Source organism: Wasmannia auropunctata, unplaced genomic scaffold (assembly GCF_000956235.1).
Source record: "Wasmannia auropunctata unplaced genomic scaffold, wasmannia.A_1.0 LD336088.1, whole genome shotgun sequence".
In the NCBI taxonomy this organism is placed as follows: Eukaryota; Metazoa; Arthropoda; class Insecta; order Hymenoptera; family Formicidae; genus Wasmannia; species Wasmannia auropunctata.
This window is the reverse complement of record NW_012026802.1, coordinates 2340699-2361912: the sequence shown is the minus strand read 5'-3', so window position 1 is coordinate 2361912 and position 21214 is coordinate 2340699. Positions and strand designations below refer to the sequence as shown.

Here is a 21214-nt window from a genome sequence, read left to right as displayed (position 1 = left end):
CACAAGATATCACAAGAGGTTTAACAAGCCCCTTAATAAAAAATACTAACGCTTTCATTAGTCTTGCTGTAAAATTGAAATAATTTGCTGAAAAAAATAAAAAAAAAGAGAGAAGACCGTCGCGTGTTTTCTGCGTGTCACTAGGTTACTACGAGATCTCTGGCTCTCTTCAATGACCAGCTGGACTCGCGTAACCGGTTTACTGCGGGCAAAGAGGTCACAAATCAATTTATCTAGACATTCGGACAACGGGTAGAGCTCAAGCAGATCGCCACGAACCGTGCAAAAAGAATTTATTACCTCGTTTTACAACGATTGCGTGGTCCCGTCTGATCTTTGTCATTGAAAACTACGATGCCGGAACTGATTTTTATACGTAAAATAAGTTACAGTAGGGAGCTCCTACGGCGCTATTTTCCACTTGCGTAAACTCCCCGCGAATTTCCTTCTAAAAAATTGCGAAGTGTATGCGAATATCCCCGTGAAAGGATCTCTCGTCTTCATCGCGTAGTCTAACTTCAGCTTACGGTAATCCGCGTTCTGCATTCTCATCGTATTTTGTCAGATCGCCGTATTATGCGAAACCAGGCCACGCAGCAGTTCAATCAGTGTCACTGCGAAATGGGAAGTTTTCTTTGAAAATTTCTGAGGTTTTCTCAGATCTCCCTCATGCGTATTTTGTAATTCCAAACGAGTCTGGCTCGCTAAAATCGCGCGCAGATCGTATCTGCAAGCGAGAGAAAAAGAAAGAAGAGGAAAGAAGGAACGAAGAATCGGTCTCTCGTGGAGAGCTGGTCGCGTGTGCCAGGCCAGACATTATACCGCGTTACATAATGCAGCGGCGATTAGATAATAGTAATTATAGGTTGCGCAGGAAGTGCAGCGGAGTCCCCGAGGCCCATAATCAGACCCACCCACTCGCGCGCATGCTCACGTACAAATACACACACACACACACACGCACACACATGCATAATCCATATTCGCACGCACTATACCATCTGCCCGCACCCAATCCGCAGCGCGATGACGTACGGTGTAGGAGCTGCTTGCATGCGGCTGATGCGTGCCGCGCGTGAATTTCCAGCGGATCGAGTTTCCTGGCTACCGCGTCGGGAAATTCGAGGCAAGATCCGGAATTACCGGAGAGGATATCGGGCAGTGCTGTACAATGACGGAGAAGAAAAGTGTCGTGTGGTACCGGCAGGCGATATCCGAGACTATTGAAAGCTATCGGAGCATCTCCGGAGAGTAGAATTGTGGGGCGAGAGAGAGAGAGAGTGAGAGAACTCACCTGATCCGTCATAGCGGCAGATACGTGAACCGCCAAACGTACTGGTGAGCTCGGTGGTACCTTCTTCGAGCGCGGGGACGACCTTGAGGGAACAGCGTGCATACGCGACGTGTGTCGGGATGCGTGCGTTGGGAGATGCGTCAGTGGCGCATCAGCGGGAAAGTCTGACAGGAGCGGGCGTCGAGGCCGACAGGCGCGATTCACTGTTATTTCATTTTATCTCCCTTTTTTTTTCTCCCCGCCCGGTTTTTTTTTATGTTTTTTGTTCGAACTCGCCGGACGGATGACGCGGGTGTCCGCGGTAGAGCTGACGGAGAGAAAGAGAGAGAGAGGAAGGGCTGCTACAACACTAGGGCCCAACGGTGACGAAGGGGGAGCGCGATGCGGCAGGGAGAAATCGTTCAATGTCAAGGTTACATGGGCGCACGCGCACAGAATCGACCGTACGCAGAAGAGAGACAGGGCGGAAGCGGCCAGGAGGAAGGGAAATGGCGTAGAAGGAGGAGGAGGAGGAGAAGGAGAAGGGCGGCGGGTACGGGAGGACCCGATAGCCTTGGCAGGATGCTCTCCAGTGGGGATAAGATGCATCTCCTGGTTGCATCTGGTCGACGAAAATATAATGCCAATTGCGTGCGCCGCCCGGGGTTTACTGTGCAAGCACGCGGAATTTATTTGGACGAGAACAGCCGTGTGCGAGATTACCGCTCGCAATACCGTTTTGTATTCGCGAAATACGTAAGACCGGAACGTCCCGTTACGTATACGTGGTGATTCGTGCCGCGGGAGGATTTTTCCTGGCGGACAAATCGCTATATAGGAAACGAAGGAAAATACGAGAATAATTCTGTCGATCACGTCAACGTGATATTAGATCAGATATCGACGTTAAAAACGCGTCCCCGCCGTATTCACAATTCAAAAGGACATTACGTTCGATTTTCATACGAGAAAAATTTTGTTTCGAAACGACCGTATTATTCAATCCTAAATTCAAAATCAATGTCCAATCTGCTTTCTATCGCTATGCGATTTCATGCAATTTTTTCGATTCGATCGTTCGTCTCTCCATATATATGAATGACGTATACACGTCGTTTTAATACTTCTGACAAGATCTGAGAGAATAGTGTAACTTCAAACTCGCCAACTTTTGCAGCACGGTTGCCTCAGGCAACCTCTTTCGGTACCGACTTTAATGCACTTCCTGTGAACGCGGGACGTGGAGGAGGAGAGGAGGCGCGAGAGAGAAAGAGAGAGAGAGAGGGAGAGAGCGCGCAAGGGAATGGGGGAGCGAGTTTCGAGTGCAATTTAAGTTATTCTGAAAGGTAACATCGAGAGACGCGGGACGCAATTTCCACAATGCGAACGCCGTTTTCGGCAATCCCTGTCGTCGAGTATTCGTTAATTGTCCCGCGGCAAGACGAAGCACGTTCCATTTAGTCGGCGAATTGCGAGCCGCCTCTCGGAAAAGCAGAAACGACCCAATAGTCGCGTAAACTCGTATCGTCTACGAGCGAGCGAGCGAGCGAGAGAGAGAGAGAGAAAGAGAGAGATCGTCGAGTATCGAAAAACGATGGAAATGGAGTGAGCGCCGAGTGTACAGAAATCGGGCGAATGTACAGGAGAATTCCATGATAGCCGCGTTTGCACAGCGCGCGAGCGCAATATTCTTTCCCGAAAGCTAACGCGAATTTTCCCAGGTATAGGAACGTCGGACTATTGACAGCCCTCGAGAAGTATCGCGGTATTCGTCGAGTACCGGTTCACTTACTATCGAATAGCAGCAAGTGCTGCGACCGTTTCCGGAAAAGGAGAAATCGAAAAGTGGCTTCCAAGTTTTAGAGAGTAAAAGAATCGGAAGGTGACTCTTAACTTTAAGAGAGTAAAAAAAAGAGATGGAAGGTGAATTCGGAAATGTCCGCGCAGGTATTTTGCCGTTAAAGTTCTTAGCCTGGTTGAATGCTGTTTGATCTCAAAGCAGAATAATATTTTGAAGACATTAAAACGCCTCTCTCTCTCTCTCTCTCTCTCTCGTTCTCGCCGAGAGTTAAACAAATTTTAGCGCAAAGGAAACGACGGCGACCGGCGGCGGTAGTCCAAAGTTTGTCGCAACATAAATGTCAGACGAGAGAACGGAAGAAGGATATTTTTCCCTCGGACGCGTCCCTTCTCCGTTCGCTTCCTTCCCTTCGGCCGCCAGGGTGGCCAGGACTTTAATTTATACCCGGTGGCTGTGTGTGCTCTCTTTCTCTCCCTCACGCACACACGCCTTTCGCACTCCGCCGTCTCACCGTTTCGGCCGCGAATAAAGCTACCGGCGAAGTTTTTTAGTGCTGGTCGCGCACTTTTCGAAAAGCATCAACCGTAGCACTTGCGCGAGCTTTAAACGGCCGCGTATTACCATCGATAAAGAGGGTTATAAAGAAGGCAGGGCGGGAGAAAAGAAACCCAGGGGGAGGGTGGAGAAAGAAGAGAATGCGCATGTGTTTCGTTTTTGGGCGACCCTCCGACCACAGAACAGGGAGATACCGGCAAAGGATACCGGCAAAAACCACACCCTAAGTGCACTGGCGGAACATCTCTGAATCTTGCCTTTGTGGCTATATATAGAAGCGCAATGGTTCTCCTTAAAAAAAAAAATAGGATATCAAAAAATTATGAATGTTGCTACCAAATTGTATTCTGGCATTTGTACCTAAAAATAAAAAAAAAATAAAAAATAAAAAAAAATTCTTAAATTCTAAACAGCAATACAATTTTCGAGACTGTTACATAGATTAAGAAACAGAAAAATACGGTCGTAATAAATTGCTGACGTTATATGCCGTTTTATCTAATCTCAGGCGATTTTATACGCGACATTCAGAGAACAGTGCAATTGTAGCAGCTAGGATATAAATGGCAACAATCCCGGGTTATCCTCTAGACAAAGCTCGCACATAATAGCAATCGTGGTAGTGGGTGAAGCGCGCAGCTTCATCACCGCTGTCGCAGGGCGGATCATTTAACCGGGAGTGCACTCGATTACGGGGTAACCCAGTCGCCACCGTATCCGTCTCGTCTGGTGATGACGGTTATCAGTGCAGACGACGGGGGCGACGATAACAACGGCGGAGATGGCGCAAACGGAAACAACGCGAGAACGTCCGGCTTTATGCCCGTCGGCGATTTAGCCCCGGTACACTTCTCTCCCGAGAAGATCTATATGCAAGGATATATATATATATATATATATATATATATATATCTGTCTTTCGGCGACGGCGTAGCTATAGAGAAAGTTCGTCTTCGAGATCCCCCTCCCCTCTTTCCCTCGGAGCTCTTTTGCGTTCCCGGTTCCTCCTGTCTCAGCATAAAATAATTGAGTAATAATTAAAACGTGTCGACTTTATCATTATTTGATAATATTGTGAGTGTTCATAAATTATTTGTAATTGTCTCAGCCTCGGTCTTAATTAACTTATTGACATTGAGCAAATAAAAGAAATTGTTTTAACAATTTTAAAATTTAATTAAGAGAAACACGAGAGGGGGATCAGTGAGCTTTCCGCAAGACCCTGTATACATTCTGATAACGTGTTTCCCCGATCATGCAATCATTCCACTTGGGCAATGCCGCTCTACGATGTGACTCCTCAAACACTTCCATCTTTTTCACTCACGGCGATGCGTCCAATGACGCGAGATGGAGAGCGGTGGGAGGACAAAAGGGGATGGCAGGGCGTCCCGGTGGAGTCGTAAAGTTAAATTAAAAATTTCCATGCGACGGCTCGGCGAGGAGACTCCGGCGAGGAGGACGGGAGAAGACCGATAAGGAAAACGTCGTCGCCGGAAATTCTCCGGCGCCCCTTGTTGTCCTTTCCCCTGCCTCGCTCTATCGTCTTATTTCCTGGCGAGTTTCAGGGAAATGGGTCACCTTGCTCGTTCGTTAGTCTTAACCTCGTTGCTCCCCGAACTATACAGATATACTACGTCTGTAGATTGTTGATTAGCCCTCGTTGAAAATTGATTTCGAAAATGGATATATTATCGTAATATCCATACAAAAATTGCATGTGTTAAATCAACGGAAACTTCATAGAATTTAATTAATATATACTTTTAGTTCTCGTTACATCCTCCGGCTATTTCAGCTTTTATTCTGCCCTTTTTAGATTGTAACCTTTTATACACACGTGAAAACATAGGGAGGTCTGACATTCGCTGAGTAACTTCTTTTAATGTCAGATTTGTTGACACGTGAAAGCCGGGCCCTCCGGCGTACGCTTCGAAAAATCAGCATGCGATTGGAAATAAATTTTTTAACGGAGCAACGGTTTTAAGCTTTTAACGGTATATACACCTACACCGTAGTCGCGTACAATAAAAGGGCTCGAGGGGAGAGGACGGGGAGAGGGGGTGAGGAGGCGAGCACGTGAAAGTTTCATAACCGGTGTGTCGCGACTATTTTCAGACGGGCGCGTATTTCGGCGCGGCGCGGCGCGGCGCGCGGGCAAGCAGGGTGGAGAGAACGACGTCTGGGAGTACCTAGGAGTTTATATCTACCTTTACGATCCAATCTTGCAGCGCGTGGATGTCCCTTCTCGGCTTCGCGCGATTCCGCCGTATGCAAACTCGAGGACCTCCCGCGTTTCATCCCACGTCGGCGGAAGAGGAGCGAAGCTCGTCGACGGGAGCGCGGAAGAACGCGCTTTCGCGCGAGAGACCTGGGACTCGGTAGTATGTTTCGGGAGAGCTTCACGAAATAAAGAATAATGAAAGTACGGGGATAGAATAGCGCGGGAATAGAGCGATCGCGAGACGCGCTACAAAACGGCGATACGGTGTTCGCGCGCGCTTTCGGGGTGGCGGCTAAAATATATGAGAACGCGTCGGCGGTGGGGAGGCCGCGGGGGAGGAAGCGTAGGAAGCCCTCGTCGGGGCTTCGTCAGTCTCGCGCATTTGGGTGATGTGCCTTTTTTCCTCTTTCTCCATTCGTCTTTCTCGGAGGTTCTCCTTCCCTCCGGCGCACGCACACACACACACATACACACATTGAAGTTCTCCAGGCCATCCCGGTGCACGGAGGACCGCGCGCGCGCACACTCGCCCGTGTACCATCTATATAGCTCTTCCTCCATACCCCAAGAGGGCTCTCTCTCTCTCTCTCTCTCTCTCTCTCTCTCTCTCTCTCTCTCGCGAATATATAGGTAGAAGCCGGGTTGGTCGATAGTTCGCGCGTAGCAACAGCCGGCCGGGGCTTTTTGCCCGACTTTTAAACTCCCGACTGTAACCGAGGTACTCTACACACCCCCGACCTTCCCACTCCCCAGAGCGGGCGAGTACTCCTCCCTATTCAAGCTTGATATCCGACCTGGCAGCGGATGAAAATGATGGCAGAGAAAAAAAGGGACGATCATATGACTGATGATCGAAGAAAGATGAGAATTCGGTAAGAATGTCGATTGAAGACGTTACGGTCGGCCGGGGTCAATTGTAACGATTTCTGCAACATCACGAGACTGGGATTCCAATATTTCACAGAAAGAACTCTTTGTGCGTGCCTCTCTCTCTCTCTCTCTCTGTGTGTGTGTGTGTGTGTGTGTGCGCGCGCGCGCGCGCGCGCGCGCGTGTTTTTATTACGCAGCAAAATTTAATTAATAATCAACACAATAGAATTTAATTTTAATTTTAACGGTATACTCTTTTTACGCTTTCAGCAATTGACGATAACTTCGTGGGAGGCGGTTATTTGTTGAAACTGTTGAATTTCAGCATTAAACAGCTCGGTAATTAAGATTTGCATTGAAATTCCGAGAAAGTATGAATTCAAATAAATGGCTCGCGCGAGAATCGACCGCGAGTCCTCCCAGTTGGGTAACAATGCCGAGCCTGCCCGCGGCAGAAAAACGGAAAGAACGTCGTTGTTGGGTGCTACCGACACTTCCGTATCCAAGTTGGCCGTCGCGCCATTAAAGGGAAATATGATGTCTGGCTAAAAGCGGAGCGACTATGCTTTCACGTCGACTACGAGCAGCTTATTAAACGCGATCTAGGTGGATAACTCGTTGAGCTTCGGCGAAATGACATAATGATCTCGCGAATAAGAGCGACGCATAATGGTTCGACATCGTCGAATATAGTTTTCAATTTGAATGACATAATTAAAATTAAAATCGAGGATAAAATATTGTAAAATGTTCAACGACGTATATATATTTTCAGAAATATTATTGAAATTTAGCGTGTCAATTTTATATTCACAACTTTGAAAAATATTTAAAAATAATTTAATAATACATTATTATTATATACAATAAATTTAAATATGATAAATTTTATATTTTGTACAGTAAATTTAAATATAAAAATTTATATCGTAAATTGATATTTTATTCATATTCATGTTCTCGCGTAGATTCTTGTAAATATATTTCACTTAAAATGTAACGGAGAGAAATTTTACTATTTTATCTTCTCCCTTTTTCACAGATATCTTTTCACATTCAGGAGATTAGATTCGACTAATTTTCGCGTGAAAAACTTTACTTCGGAGCTTCGTCCCACTCATTTAAATGTTCAATCTCGTACACCGTGCAACGAGGAACAGAAGAGAAAATGCACGGAAAAAGAGAAAATGCGAAGCTCGCCCTGTCGGTTTGTTATCGTCGCGACGCGAAGCACACACTTCTATCTCTCTCCCTAGGAATAAAGATAAAAGCGGGACACGAACGAACGATATCCGTGATCGAAGCTTTCAACCGAAACGAAGTGCAAGACAGGTTCGCGCTTTCGTCCCTCGGACCCCCCGCTCGCACAAGGATATACAATGCATGAGACTTCGGAGAAAGGATCGTTGAAGTTCCGTCTTTCCACGCGCTTCTCGTCGTTCGCCTTTCCCGACGGTTATATTTTTACGTTCCTCCTCTTTTTTCACCTTTTACTCGTCGGCGTACGTTGACGACGATCAAAAATATCGGAATTACACATTACGCATAATTTTGGAAAAATATTGTAAAATATCGTCAATTGAATTATTTTAATATCTCGAAACACCCAGCGGCAAAAATTAATTTCTTACTTCATAATTATTTTAGTGGTGAAATTATCTAAATCCACATTTCATTATAAAGAGCGTAATTTCCTGCTGTTACTCCGAGATTATCGTTGAACCACGTCAGGATATCGTCTCTATCAATTACGGCGTTTTATAAAACAACGCTCAACTATCTTTTCTCTCGCACTTTTGCGCATTAAGCGCGTAATACTGGTTATTTTCCATACTGGGCTTTAATTGTCATCCTCCGTGCTCCTTCGGCGGATAATTCATAACTGGCACGAACAGTAATTTATTGCCGGAAACTCGTTAAGATCGCTACTTCAGAACCAGTTCTTCAAAGCGGCTCGATAATGCATCTCACACGCGCCCGCGCCACCTAATCGATATCTCCTTCGTCGCAGAGATTTCACGAATACTTCATTATTGTAACAATTATGCGCGGCTGTAAGAAAAAAAAAATACAAACAAAACATCCTACAATTATCACGAGATTAAAACCATTGCAATAAGTCATCGAGATTGTGGAGACAAGAAAAATGTGAATCATCAATATGCCCATAAAAAGTCATGCACAACGTTATTAACATAAAATTCAAATAACAACATAAAAATAATATATTTTAGTCTATTCCTGAAATACAAAAAAAATGCAATAGCACATTAAACGGAGAATCTTATCTTTAAAATTCTCATTTAAATTTCATTTCGGAAAGTTACACCTTGCTTTGACCTCAGCATTAAACTTTTTTTCTATATATTGTAATTTAATCGAACATATTTTAATTAATGATAAAATTAATCATGAATTATTTTTATATACTAACACAGTTTCGAAATGTCCGATGACGCAACTCTCGCTATTCATCGATAAGGCGACTCAACAACTTGAAAAATTCTTCCACGAGCACCGGTCGGGCTACGGGTACGATCGTAATGAGAACAAGAACTACATCTTTATCTTTCTAACGACGGGAAAAAGAGGGACGGAAGAAGAAATAAGTCAGTCGGGACGAGAGGAGGGTAGACGGGGAGGAGGGGTAGATTGGTACGTGTCTAGCTTTGAGAGTACACACCGACGACGAGGGGTTGTCGTCCCTCTTGGCTGGCACGGAAACGACCTTGGAATCAGCTGTGCGATACGAGGATGAAATTTCCTACCGAGAGAGACGCGTCGACGTCTTAGCGCGTAGGAGGACCCGAAGAATAACGTGAACGAAGAGAGGGTGAAAAGAGAAGGAGGAGAAAGGGTGGGAAGAGGGGCGCGGGGCGGGTAAGGGAGAGAAAGAGAGCTTATATCTCGTCGACGAGGTCGGGGATGGCACGACAATGAGGTCACTGAGATCCGATGGGGATGGATCCTTCTTCGCATTCCTTGCGTAAGTTACGATGGCACTTCTCCGAGGAAATTTGCTTTTCGAATCGTAAAAAGGGTATGCGAGAGTGTTCCTTTTAACACCTCTCGTCCTCTCCTTTTATAATTTCGTTCACACATTGAAGAAGTGGAAACACATAAAGTGCAACGGAATCTCTCCCACGGGGCGTTTTCATTTCGTTCTTATTTGTCATTTCAATCCGTGTGTAACATAAATAGCAAATATTCGATAATTGACAGTAATATATTAGCTCACGAGAGCGCGCCGTTGAGCTATTAATTTTCAACTGAACGAGAGATCCGCGAAAATTATTAATAAAGAGAATCCTGAAGAATCACCGATAAAGTCCCTCTTTTACATTTTAACGTTATCGATTCTCATACACATTTATCTCATTATTGTTACGCTTTATTATTAATTTAGTATATTGGTGATATTTTGAACGTATGCACGCAAAGCGCAGTCGTTACATTATTTATTCGCTTAAATTTAATTACGGAGGTGCCCGAAAAAATGCATGTAATATAACACATGCATTTATATATTTTAACATTCTTCATCGAAAACAATCTCTTTTCACGGCAGCTAAAATGAATAACACACTCGCTTATTAATTCTACTAATTAAGCAAAACTGTTTTTTGTGTTTTCGACGTTTCCCACACACATATTCATTATTATTTCTCACGTATAAATTGCAAAAATGTTAATCTAATTACCGCGCAACAACTAACGAATCAAACCGAAATAATTGATTTAATCGACCGCCCAAAAATCCTCCTCGGGAAAATTAATTTGTCACCGAGGGCTCTCGTTTTGCCTTTCAGCCAACCGATCGCAAGCAATTGCATCCCGAGAAACGAGCTCTGATCGTGGATCGGCGAATTTATTATCATGGTAGCACCGGCCACGATAAAATCCACGATATACGACACCAGCTAGTTGCAGCGGAATTCGCGTTGCCGTAGTTTAACCATTGTATAAACAGGGCGTATTGCATGCACCGAGAGAGAGGGAGGAGAGGAGAGAAAGGGAGCGCAGCCGAAAGAGAACTACCGCACCTGTGCACTTGAGGTAACGAATGCGCGAATACAGCGAATAGGATCTCGACCGCACCCCGCCTCCCTCCTCCGGACGATTTTCGCACATTTCGCACGGAATTTCACATAAAAGATCAATAGTTAACGAGCTATTTGCTATAATTATTCAGCCACTAACTGTATCGGCATCCAGCTGCGCCGCATCGTTATGCTGGTCGATGCATGTTCTCGTATTTCCATCCGTTCATTCATTCGCAATGAATTTCCTTATATTTCAGTGTATCAATTAGAGGGAGCCGATAAACACGCGCAACCCGTAGAGAGAATAATAACATAGTTTGCTCGACGAGAACGTTATTTACCTGAGTATTACGTAGAAGTTAACTAACGAATTTCTTTATTTCAATTGCAAAACAGCGAGATAGTTTCGATGAAGAAATCACAAGGCATATCAGGACATCATGTGTGTACATTTTGCGTAGCTGAATTTAGACACAAAATGTGTCTCAATGGCGTTTCGTGTTAACACATTAAAGACATCAAGAATTGAATGACAAAGAAAATAAACAAAGGGGTCGGAGTTGTTAACCAAAGGAAGGTGTTAAAAGTGGAGGGGGCGCGAGATCGCGCGAGCTAATCGAGATCCCCCGAGTAGACGCTATGAAAGTTCGACGAGAGACGACGGCTCGTGCAGGAAAAGGGATAACTGAAGGCAATGATCGAACGTGGCGTGACCCGGCAAATTACTGTCACTCGAGGTAATTTCAGCGTAATCGCCTCTTCCATTCCATTTACCGCGTCTAAAGCGAAATTTACCTTTCGAGCGTATCCGAGGCGAGAGAGCGGCCGTCGAAAATACATCGTGCGCGCGCGCGCAATGGCGAAATAATTCGTCAGGAGACACCGCGTACGTGATTCTATCCATCTACCTATACACATGTCGCAACGATCTATACGCTTGCGTGCACTTTTCTTTTCTTTCTCTTCGAGTTTAGCCCGCGATTATTACGGCGCGGTGAATGTCGCGGTTATTTCACGAAATAATTTATCGAAATATAAAAATGGAAAAGTACAGGTAAAATATTTTCCAGATTCATTAATATCAATTCATGATACATTTAGCGAAATAAAGTTGATTCCATCAGCATAGTTATATTAATGAAATTAAATAGCCGTCAATGGTTCAGATAAAAATTCTTGTTACATCGACATTTTTTTGACGCGAGTGATATAAAGATCTGAGCAGCTGTACAATCGACAAGATAAAAATGAACGAATCGATAAATAAATGATAAAAATGAATCAATATTACAAATTATCTATTTTTATCTATTTTTGCTCGCAAGAGTTCTGTTTTCCATCGTTCTCCGAAACTCGCTCTCAGGTCTGTATACGTTCACTCGAAAATACAATACACACGTAGAGCACTTACGTTGGACACATTGTAGCTGCTGTATTGCTCTTTGGGGCTGCCGCCGCCGTTCTGCTCGCACTGCTTGTTCTTGAAGGCTCGGTAATTCTCTCGGAGCTGTTTGCCGTACTGGAACACAAAGCGAAGCGGACATCGTTAACGCGCGAGCGTTGCATGCAGTTCGCAAGATGCGCGCGACGGGCAAACACGCCGCGCGCGCCTAACCGATTCTACGCTCCGGGCGCATCAGCAACATCCGAGAGGCCGATAAAGCCGGCGGATGTAAAAAACTGCACCTGCGATTTGCATAATTTTACACGCGTCACTTTGTCGCATAGCGCCGGTCGACCGGCCGTCGCGCCGCGCCGGCCGGTCGACTAGCGCGTGCTGCCCAGCTGTGCGAGGCGAACCACGGCCGGAGTCGATCGATATACCCTCGCCCGCCGAGGTATCGCGCTCGCCTAGATAAATTCAACGTTGCTACGCGGATAGAATACGAAAGTACCATCCAATACTTTTCCCGATTTCTCCGACAATTAAATTCCTCCTCCTCCCGGTCCTTTCGGGGAGCGCGAAGCTCCAAATGTAATTACCATATTTTGAGAAGAATCTGAGGTGGAAAGACAAAGGAAAGATAAAAAGACCGACTTAGAAAAAAAATTTAATTTTGAAATTGAGTCAATCAAATTTGAAATTAATCAATTAGAACCTTATCGCACGCTTTCGGAAAATTATACATAATTATTTTGCACGCCATCGTGGCGCTCATAAAAGATAATATGACGCGTAATAGTGTCTCGTGAAATGTTGAAACATGAATAAATGTCATGCCTCGAATCTATTTTTCGAGCAACGAGATTAGCGGTATTCAATTTTCGGCTCGAACAAACTGTAATCTTATTTCTTGCAAGCGGCTTGCGATTGCAGGATGAATACTTGATCGAAACAACCGATTCTTTTCGTCGGGAAGTATCTACGCTTCGCAGGCAACGATAAGGTTCCGTGATTGAGTCAAAGGTAATCCGTGTGAGCTCCTCTAAGCTCCTTATATCGCCCACGTACTATAGGGTACTAGTCATTTAAAGCAAAAGCTGACTTATGAATGAAGTTACTTTCTTGCTTGACTCGGGAGATCCTATAAACCATCCATTCAAAAAAATTGCTTCTATAATAATTCCAAATTTAAATATATTATAACAAAAAAAAATGGAATATTATGGCACATCATTACTAATTGATATCAAACAGATTTTGATCAGTTTAGCTTTACACTAGATTTTAATTTTACATTAATTTATATATAATAGTTCCAAAATTCATGTAAAAGATATTTAATAGCGAAAAAGAAGACCAAATTGCTATCCAAAATGAAAAGTCCATTCAAATCAAGAATTTCATTCTGGAAACGTAAAGAATTTCGACAAGAGAAAATGAGAAAGCTAACGCTTGGGCGTACGCACTTCGTGCACGAGCGAGTATGTGTCAACCGCGCGACGAGACGAACGTGGACGCGAAAAACGAGACGAGACGAGGCAAGACAGGAGGAACAGACGGTGCCACGTGAAATAATGACGGTGAACGTGTGCATAACCGTAGACCCAGCAGTGGTATAACCATCGTATCGACCCACAAGACAGTCGGGCGCATCCATGCTCGACTGACTGCTCACGCACACGCACGCTCACCCATACACGCAAGCGTAAATTGCTCGTGACGTGCACGGCACCCACACGCATACACGCACTAATATACCAATGCGGGCTGTAGCTTGCACCGTGGTACGAAAATTATCCCGGCGAGCTTTGCGACCGGCGAGAATTCGCTTAGCAACAGCAAAAATATAAACTCGTCCTTTCGAAGTTTTGTATTAACGCGCTGCATGTTACGGCTCCTTGAGTTGCGCATCTCTTGCAATTCCGAACGTTCCATAAATATAATCTCGCTAACTTTCATTTCAAATTCACTAAAAAATTATTAAGAGGAGGAAATCACTAAATCAGTCCTTTCATTTGATACCGTGAAATTTCGATAACGTAAAGATTCTACACATTCCTATATATACATATATATACATATATCTATATATATATATAGCAGTAAAAATAGCTCATTGATTAAAAAGGCGACGAAATATCGTTGTGTCATCGATCGTCTCATCGCTGTACTTCTTACACGACGCTTTCGCTGGAAGCGGGGAAATTTAAGCGAAGACCGGAATTCGTCGCTTTCGCGTTTCGGGAGCCAAGAGCGTGATCGAGGTGGATGCGAAGATGAAGGGTGGCTGCGACTAATTGAAGGCGGCCCTGGAGTATTGCCGGCGCGCGCGCGCGCGCGCGCGTTTGGAGAGATAATTACGTAATTCAATTATTCGCAAACGCAGACGGGAAGCGCGCCGACGAGGAAAGCGGCAAGGCACGAATGTATGCTAACGTTAATCAGCGACAGAGTAACGGAGAGCGATAACGAGGCACACGGGCTCTAAGTAAACGAAAGATAATGCCGCGTCGAATTCCTCGATATCGCAAAATCACGTTCCCGGTGATACGGTGCTATTGATTAAAAGCTGCTGAAAAGTTACCCCGCGAGTCGACCACGACAAATTCCCCTTGTAATTGAATGACCGTGCAAATTCAGCGCAAGACTCTGCAGTCTTCGAATCCTTCTTGCCGCAGGTAATTATAATTCTTGGATCGTAAAAAAAACTCCATAAGGCTAGAGATACTTGTAATCGAGTAGAAAGCGACCCGGTATTTGCGGCTTACTTTATCCGCTGCTCTTATTGCTTTACGATCTATTCACTTTCTCATTTTCGTTATCATTTCATTAGACGGAACAAACAACCGGGACTTAGTGTCAAATGGCAATATTTTATTTATAATCGGTAGCGAACGGCAATATTTTTGCGATCCGATATATTTTTCGTCCAGCAAGGAATCTGGTCCTGAATTAATCCGACTGGTTATGCGGGGGCCCATTCTAATCTATTATACTTTATACATTAATAAATCCATCACAATGTCTTTTACCCTATTTTAATGAATTCCTTTGTGTTTGACTCAATTATAGATGTAACAATGATTCTATAAACGTATTCAAACTTTCTCACAAATAAGAATATTGAAGTTACGGTGACATCTTTTATCTTGGACTTCACCCCTCGCAAATTAACAAAGAACGGATCCGGGCGCTGTACTTAGACTTCGCAGATTTCTAGTGAAGTGAATCGAGGTCCGCGAAGATTGAAATACGACGAGGAAACGGGACGGGGGGGAAGAATGACGTAGAAACAAAGGGAGCACAAAAGGGTGCACGGGAGTGTCAATGTCTTCTCGATCAAAGCGAGTCCTGCAGATTTCTCGGAGCCTACTCGTTCATTTGCTCTCTCCTTTCTATCCTTCTTCCTCTCCCCCCCCCCTTCTCTTTTTCTCTCTTACTCTTCCGCCTTCCCAACTCTTCTCGTTCGCCGCATCTCATCAGACTCCTAGCTTTTTCTCGGATGAAAGAGTTACAAAGGCCTCACTGAGACACGCGTAAGTACTACCTTAGTGCCGTTACCGACCAAGAAGACGTCTCGTCCTTTTCCCTTCGGATAAAAGGCGGAGCCGAAAGAGAACAGAGAGAGAGAGAGAGAGAGAGAGAGAGAATAAACGACGGAGTGAAGCGAGAGACGCCGAGAGCCGGAGAAAAGAGAAGAGCACATAGTAAATCCAGAGCGGGTAGTAGGTAGGTAGATAGGCTGACAAGAGACGCAGACAGGCATGGACGACCAACGAGGCCGATAAACACTAGGCAAGTCTGCCCGCCGGCGGCCACGGTAGTACAGACGCATGGCTCGGGGGACCCTCGAGGATGCACCGGCTGAGGTTGGGTTACGATTCTCTGGCGCAGGGGTCCCCAAAATTACATCTCCCGTGGCAGATGAGTTTGCGCTATCCGACCCAGCGCGAGCGTTGTGTTCGGAATGAACATAAGAGTCATGACGATAATGGAACGGCGAAAGAAATGCTTACGTGAGAGAGACAGCGGTTATGTAAATTAAAGCAAAATCATCGAGATCGAGAATTAAATTAATTAAATCTGAAAAATTAAATTCAGTGAAAATTATTATGAGATTTTGGCATGAAGCGTGAATACATAAAACTTCATTAAGAATACATAAAACGCCTCATTAAGAATTCTGTTTCTTCCCATAAATATACATCGTTTGAATTATTCCAGTTTAGTTTCAGAGCATACAGCTGTCGGAAGATAGGATACATTAACAAATGTTACTTTTATTACTTTTGTTGTACATTAATAAATTATTTGTCGAATTCTTAATTTGCTCCGCGAGCATGATTATCATTCCGCGAACGATGGAGCGACGATAATACGCCGTGCCCGGGGCTGTACTTCCTGGAGACCAGCCGGACTGAAGAGGCGGTCTGAGCGGCCACTTCAGCTTGTGGAAGAATAGGCCCCGTAAAGAGTAGCGTAATAGGGAGTAGGCGGCCGTATTCTAAAGTCTATCTCTCGCTTTTCCTTCGGCGAAACTGCCAATCGCGCGTTCCTAGCGCACACCCGTAACTGCAGCCACAACTTACTCTCCTCTCGGCGAGCACTTCGATTACAGCGAAAAAGAGAGAGAAAGAAAGAAGAAGATGGAAGACAAAGGCTGTCTGCGCTCAAATATAAACCGATATTATCAACGATGATGGGAAAAAAGGAGTTCCGGGTGTCTCGATTTTTGTCAAAAAAAAAAAAAAAAAAAAAAGAGAAAGGAAAGCGAGAAAGATGCACCGTGTCAGTGCCACGACTCTTCTAAAAGAAGAAAAGAAGTTCAGCCATGCGAAACGTGCTGAAGCTGCATGGTAAGTGTGTAACGCATGTCGACAAAAGTGAAGTGTTCTTCTCTCTCCGTTAAACACGAACCGCGCGCGAAGTCACGCAACTTCTTTGAACTTCACGAAGAAGTTTCGACATTCGACGTCGACGCGAACGCGGGCGCGCGGTAGAAATGGGGAGGAACGGAAAGAAAATAAGGCTCATTATACCCGGCTCCATCACAGACCTAATGATACCCACGACCCGTCCGCAGAAGGGATGATCACGTCGTGGAAGGAAGAGCCCGAGAGAATCGAATAAGAAGACGCGGAATCTCTCTCTCCCGGCTTGGGAAACGAAACATTGTAGCGATACTTTGTAAGCGTTATTATCCTCGCCGCAAATTTAAGAACCTGTTTCTCCGGTTGATATTAGCTTTCTACTTACAAATTGAAGCTGTTATTTACCGAAGTTGATGGTCACTTATAATATACTCTCCGGTATCATTAAGCTTTAATTATACACTTTCCACGTGAATCTGCCAACATTCGTTGTAATCCTAATCGACATCGCTAAGACTACACTTTATGTAATGAAATGACATTTCCCGTTTCGGCCGAGCGTAAATTTCGTTCAACTTTCGTTCGCTCAATTGATGCATCCACCCCAAACCTCTCAAACTACTCGCGATGCACTCGAGTCGCCCGTACTACGCTCGTACCTTCTTCAAATAGAAAACGACAATACGGAGGAAATAAAAGGTATCAGGTCCTTACCTTAGCGAGTCTCATGGCTGTGAGCCAGCAGGTGCGCGATTTTTCGTTCTCGAAAATAATGACCTTGATCCCGGGCTCCCCAGTCTCCGTGTCTTCGGCCTCGGCGTTGCTGTTCGGCCTCAGGCAGGCGCCCCACTCGAAGGGTGCGCCGAAAACCCGCTTGGCGTTCGGTATCCTGTAGACGTTGTAGTCTGACAAGTGCGCGAGCGTGATTAGGTGTTCGTTGTCCTGCAACAAAAATGACGCACCTTCATAAAAATCTTGCTCGAAAGTGTCCAAAATACAACGCAAAAGGCAAACAAGAAACGCTCAAAATAGAAAAGCTTAAATTATAACGAGAAATTATCTTTCTCCCTGTGTCGCAACACTTTTGCGTTGAAAACTCGAGTTGTATAACATTGTTCACTATTGGTAGTCCAAATTCCCTCGAAAATACGTTTGCGATCCGCAGTTGATGAGGATATAATAAAATTTGACAGTTCTCAGTGAGATTATTGTATGTTGAATGGACAATAAGAACGAACAAATTGCCAGCTACGTTTTCAGTAATCATACAATAAAATCATTGGTGTGACAATTAATCAGTATGCATGTCTTCATGGTTACGGATGAGCCGACCTTCCCGTGGGAGCAACGCGAACAAAGTAGTATAAGCGTATCTACGAGTTGCCCACGCGTAAAAACCGTCGCGAGATACCTCTCCCAGTAGACTCTGTCGGGTCTTCCTGGGAATCTTCGTCAGATTCAGCGGAAAACTTTCTTTCGCAACGTCGCCGGGAATCGCGCGGGCAATTTATTATAACGGCGGGACAATTTTTACGGCGGCATACCGGCGCATCGCGCAGGAAGCAGTACCGCTCACCGACGACAGCTCTTATCGCGGAGTCACCATTATTTGCCTGCAGCGGAGACCGGGAAAGTCGGCGTTTGTCGAGTGATTTCCGGCAGTAAATATTCATAGACGTTGGGTGCGTTCGGCATTCTTTAAGCGGAACGTGTCAAGGTCGCACGTTCGGAAAACGCGCTTTCCGTCTTCTCGTGACGCGTTTCACAAATCGAATATTAATACTCTCGTTAATTTCTTAATCTCTTAAAATATATTTTAAAATATATTATCAAATATCGATTATCATAAGATTATTATAGCGGCAACGGAAACACGGCGAAGGGGTATATTAGTGTATGCTTAGAGATATGTATAGTCATCCTTCTTTAGCGTATTTACATCTATTTATTTTTTCCTTTTATAATATTATACTTCCTTGCTTCCGATAATGCGACACGCACTACTTCGAGCTGCATCGCAGACCTTAGTAATTAAATAAAATTACCAACGGTTAACAGAGGAACAGCGGATTAGCGTAGATAACGAGATGCGTGCACGACGTGCCCCGGACGTCTAACAATTTCACGCGCAGCCGGTGTCACAACGCTTTTATATTTAACTCGGCGTCTACTATCGCAAGAGAGGTGCCCGTCCACCGTTGTTCTACTCTCTGACCTTTATCCGCTTATCGGCACCTGTACGATAAGCAGCCAACCGTGAACCATCGATCGGTCGATTTTCAAAAATCATAATCGTGCTACGTTTCCTGTCATGTTGTGAACTTTCTATAAATACCACGTATTATTCATGTACACGTACTTCAACGAGTACTTGAATGCTCCTTCAATACTTTAGTCTTGCCATCTTAAATGAAGATGCGAAAACAATCATTTGGACATTGCGCGAATCCAACGCGATCTATCAAGATATTAATTAAGAATCAAAATCTCGCCTTATTTAGTCATTATACATTAATTACATATAATCAAAATAATTATTCAACTATCATTATCTCATCTTTAAAAAAACAAATCACTACGCGGCACGTCTCTCGAGCATATCTCACGTTTGTTCGTGCCGCGTCGAGAGGAAGGGTGCGGTTGGTCAGGGACTCGCAGGTCTCCTCAAGAAAATCTTGTTGGCCGTGGTCGTCGCCGTGCTTCTCGAGCGACGACGATGCTGCTGCCGCTGCTGCTGCTGCTGCTGCTGCGCAAGCATTCGTCACGTGTGCACAAACAGACGGATAAGACAAGGGAGAGGGAGAGGGGGGAGGAGGGGAGGAGAAGCGTGTGTAAGAGGCGCAAAGCAAGATAGCGGCGGGACCGTTGCAATACGGCTCAGCAAATATTTGACGATTAGCTCGGTTGCACTCTGTACCGCGGGGGAGCGCGGAGCTGCGTTAACGGTTACGTAACTATTATCCAGCTAACCATGGAATTACGGGAGAAAGCGAATGGGAAAAGGATGAAAAGGCAGAAAGGTAGTAGTTAAACAGAGCGCCCGGTTACGCAGGGTAGTGCACAGTACTTAACTGAAAATAAACAAACGTGCGTAACATCAAGCAGCTGTTAAAGAATATGTGGAAATATATAGGAAACAGAAGGGGGAAAGGAAGGAGGAAGAAGAACGGAGGGAAGAACACCGGGAAAATCCGGTTGTGTCTTGCGGATAAATTGCCCACGTGAGATTTGCATGCCTACGCGCACATGCGGATCGTCGTCGCTCTGCTCCTTTTGGCGAGCGCGCGCGCGCGCCCGTAATTCTGACACGTGTAAACCGTTGTCATATGCATATCAGACGCGCCCGTCACGTCCCATGATCGATCGTGCGCAGTAATCTTTTGAGGATCGTGTCTCTACACGCGCAGAAGAGATAAAAGTACACGTCAAAACACGAGCGAATTAATAGCAATGTCGGACGGAGGCGGACTGGCGATTAAGGTGAGAAGAAAGGCAAGAGTCTGGAGCCCGTTTTAGGTACCGTTTCGGTCACGCTATTATAAAACGTCCACGAAAAGATATAATTAAGATAGTTAAAATATTAATGATATTTCTTACCGCGTGTAACTGGAGTACTGATTCTTTCTCTTAATCATTATAATTACTGTCTAAAAAACGGTGTAACGTACAATAATACTTATACTCACGACGTAAATTACTTATTTCCTCGTGCATTTACTTCAATACCGTTGTAACTTCGAGTGCAACGATTCGCAATGGAGATGTATTCGATCTCCATTGCAAAATCATGCCGAGACATTGGCAAGCGCTTTATGATCTGCATATCTCAAGTCGATGTCAGCATATATTGCGCACGTTGATCTCTCGAGTAGCCAGTGGCCGTCACTCGAGAACGTGAAAAGAAAGTAGGATAGTGGTCGAAAGAGACTCCTTTATCATTCGTCCTGTTATTTTAGCGGTCCGCGATATTCATCGACGATAATCGTGCACCGGTATATGAATTTTATATTTCTCACAGTCGTACCCGGTTTATTATTATCATTATTGTTCTGGATCCGCTACTATCACGGCAATAAAAAAACACTAGCAATTGCGTCAGTTAAATAAAATGATTAAATCGCGTATTTACATAGCTATCAATTTCTTTTAATTATATTCATCGAAGATTTATAAAGTACGAAACGTATCATACG

At 44.7% G+C, this 21214-nt stretch overlaps 1 protein-coding gene across 11 annotated transcripts in view; it reads right to left on the bottom strand.

The window, feature by feature from the left end:
* The window catches only part of LOC105448265 (growth factor receptor-bound protein 14-like), a 253642-nt gene that overhangs the window by 22955 nt on the left and 209473 nt on the right, over window positions 1–21214 (bottom strand). For all 11 annotated transcript variants that reach the window (XM_011686759.1, XM_011686758.1, XM_011686760.1 and 8 more), the window contains 2 exons: window positions 17736–17963; window positions 12178–12285 (listed from right to left, as the gene is read on the bottom strand). In XM_011686759.1, the coding sequence (XP_011685061.1) occupies window positions 12178–12285; window positions 17736–17963 (336 nt within the window). The remainder of the gene's footprint in view (window positions 1–12177; window positions 12286–17735; window positions 17964–21214) is intronic.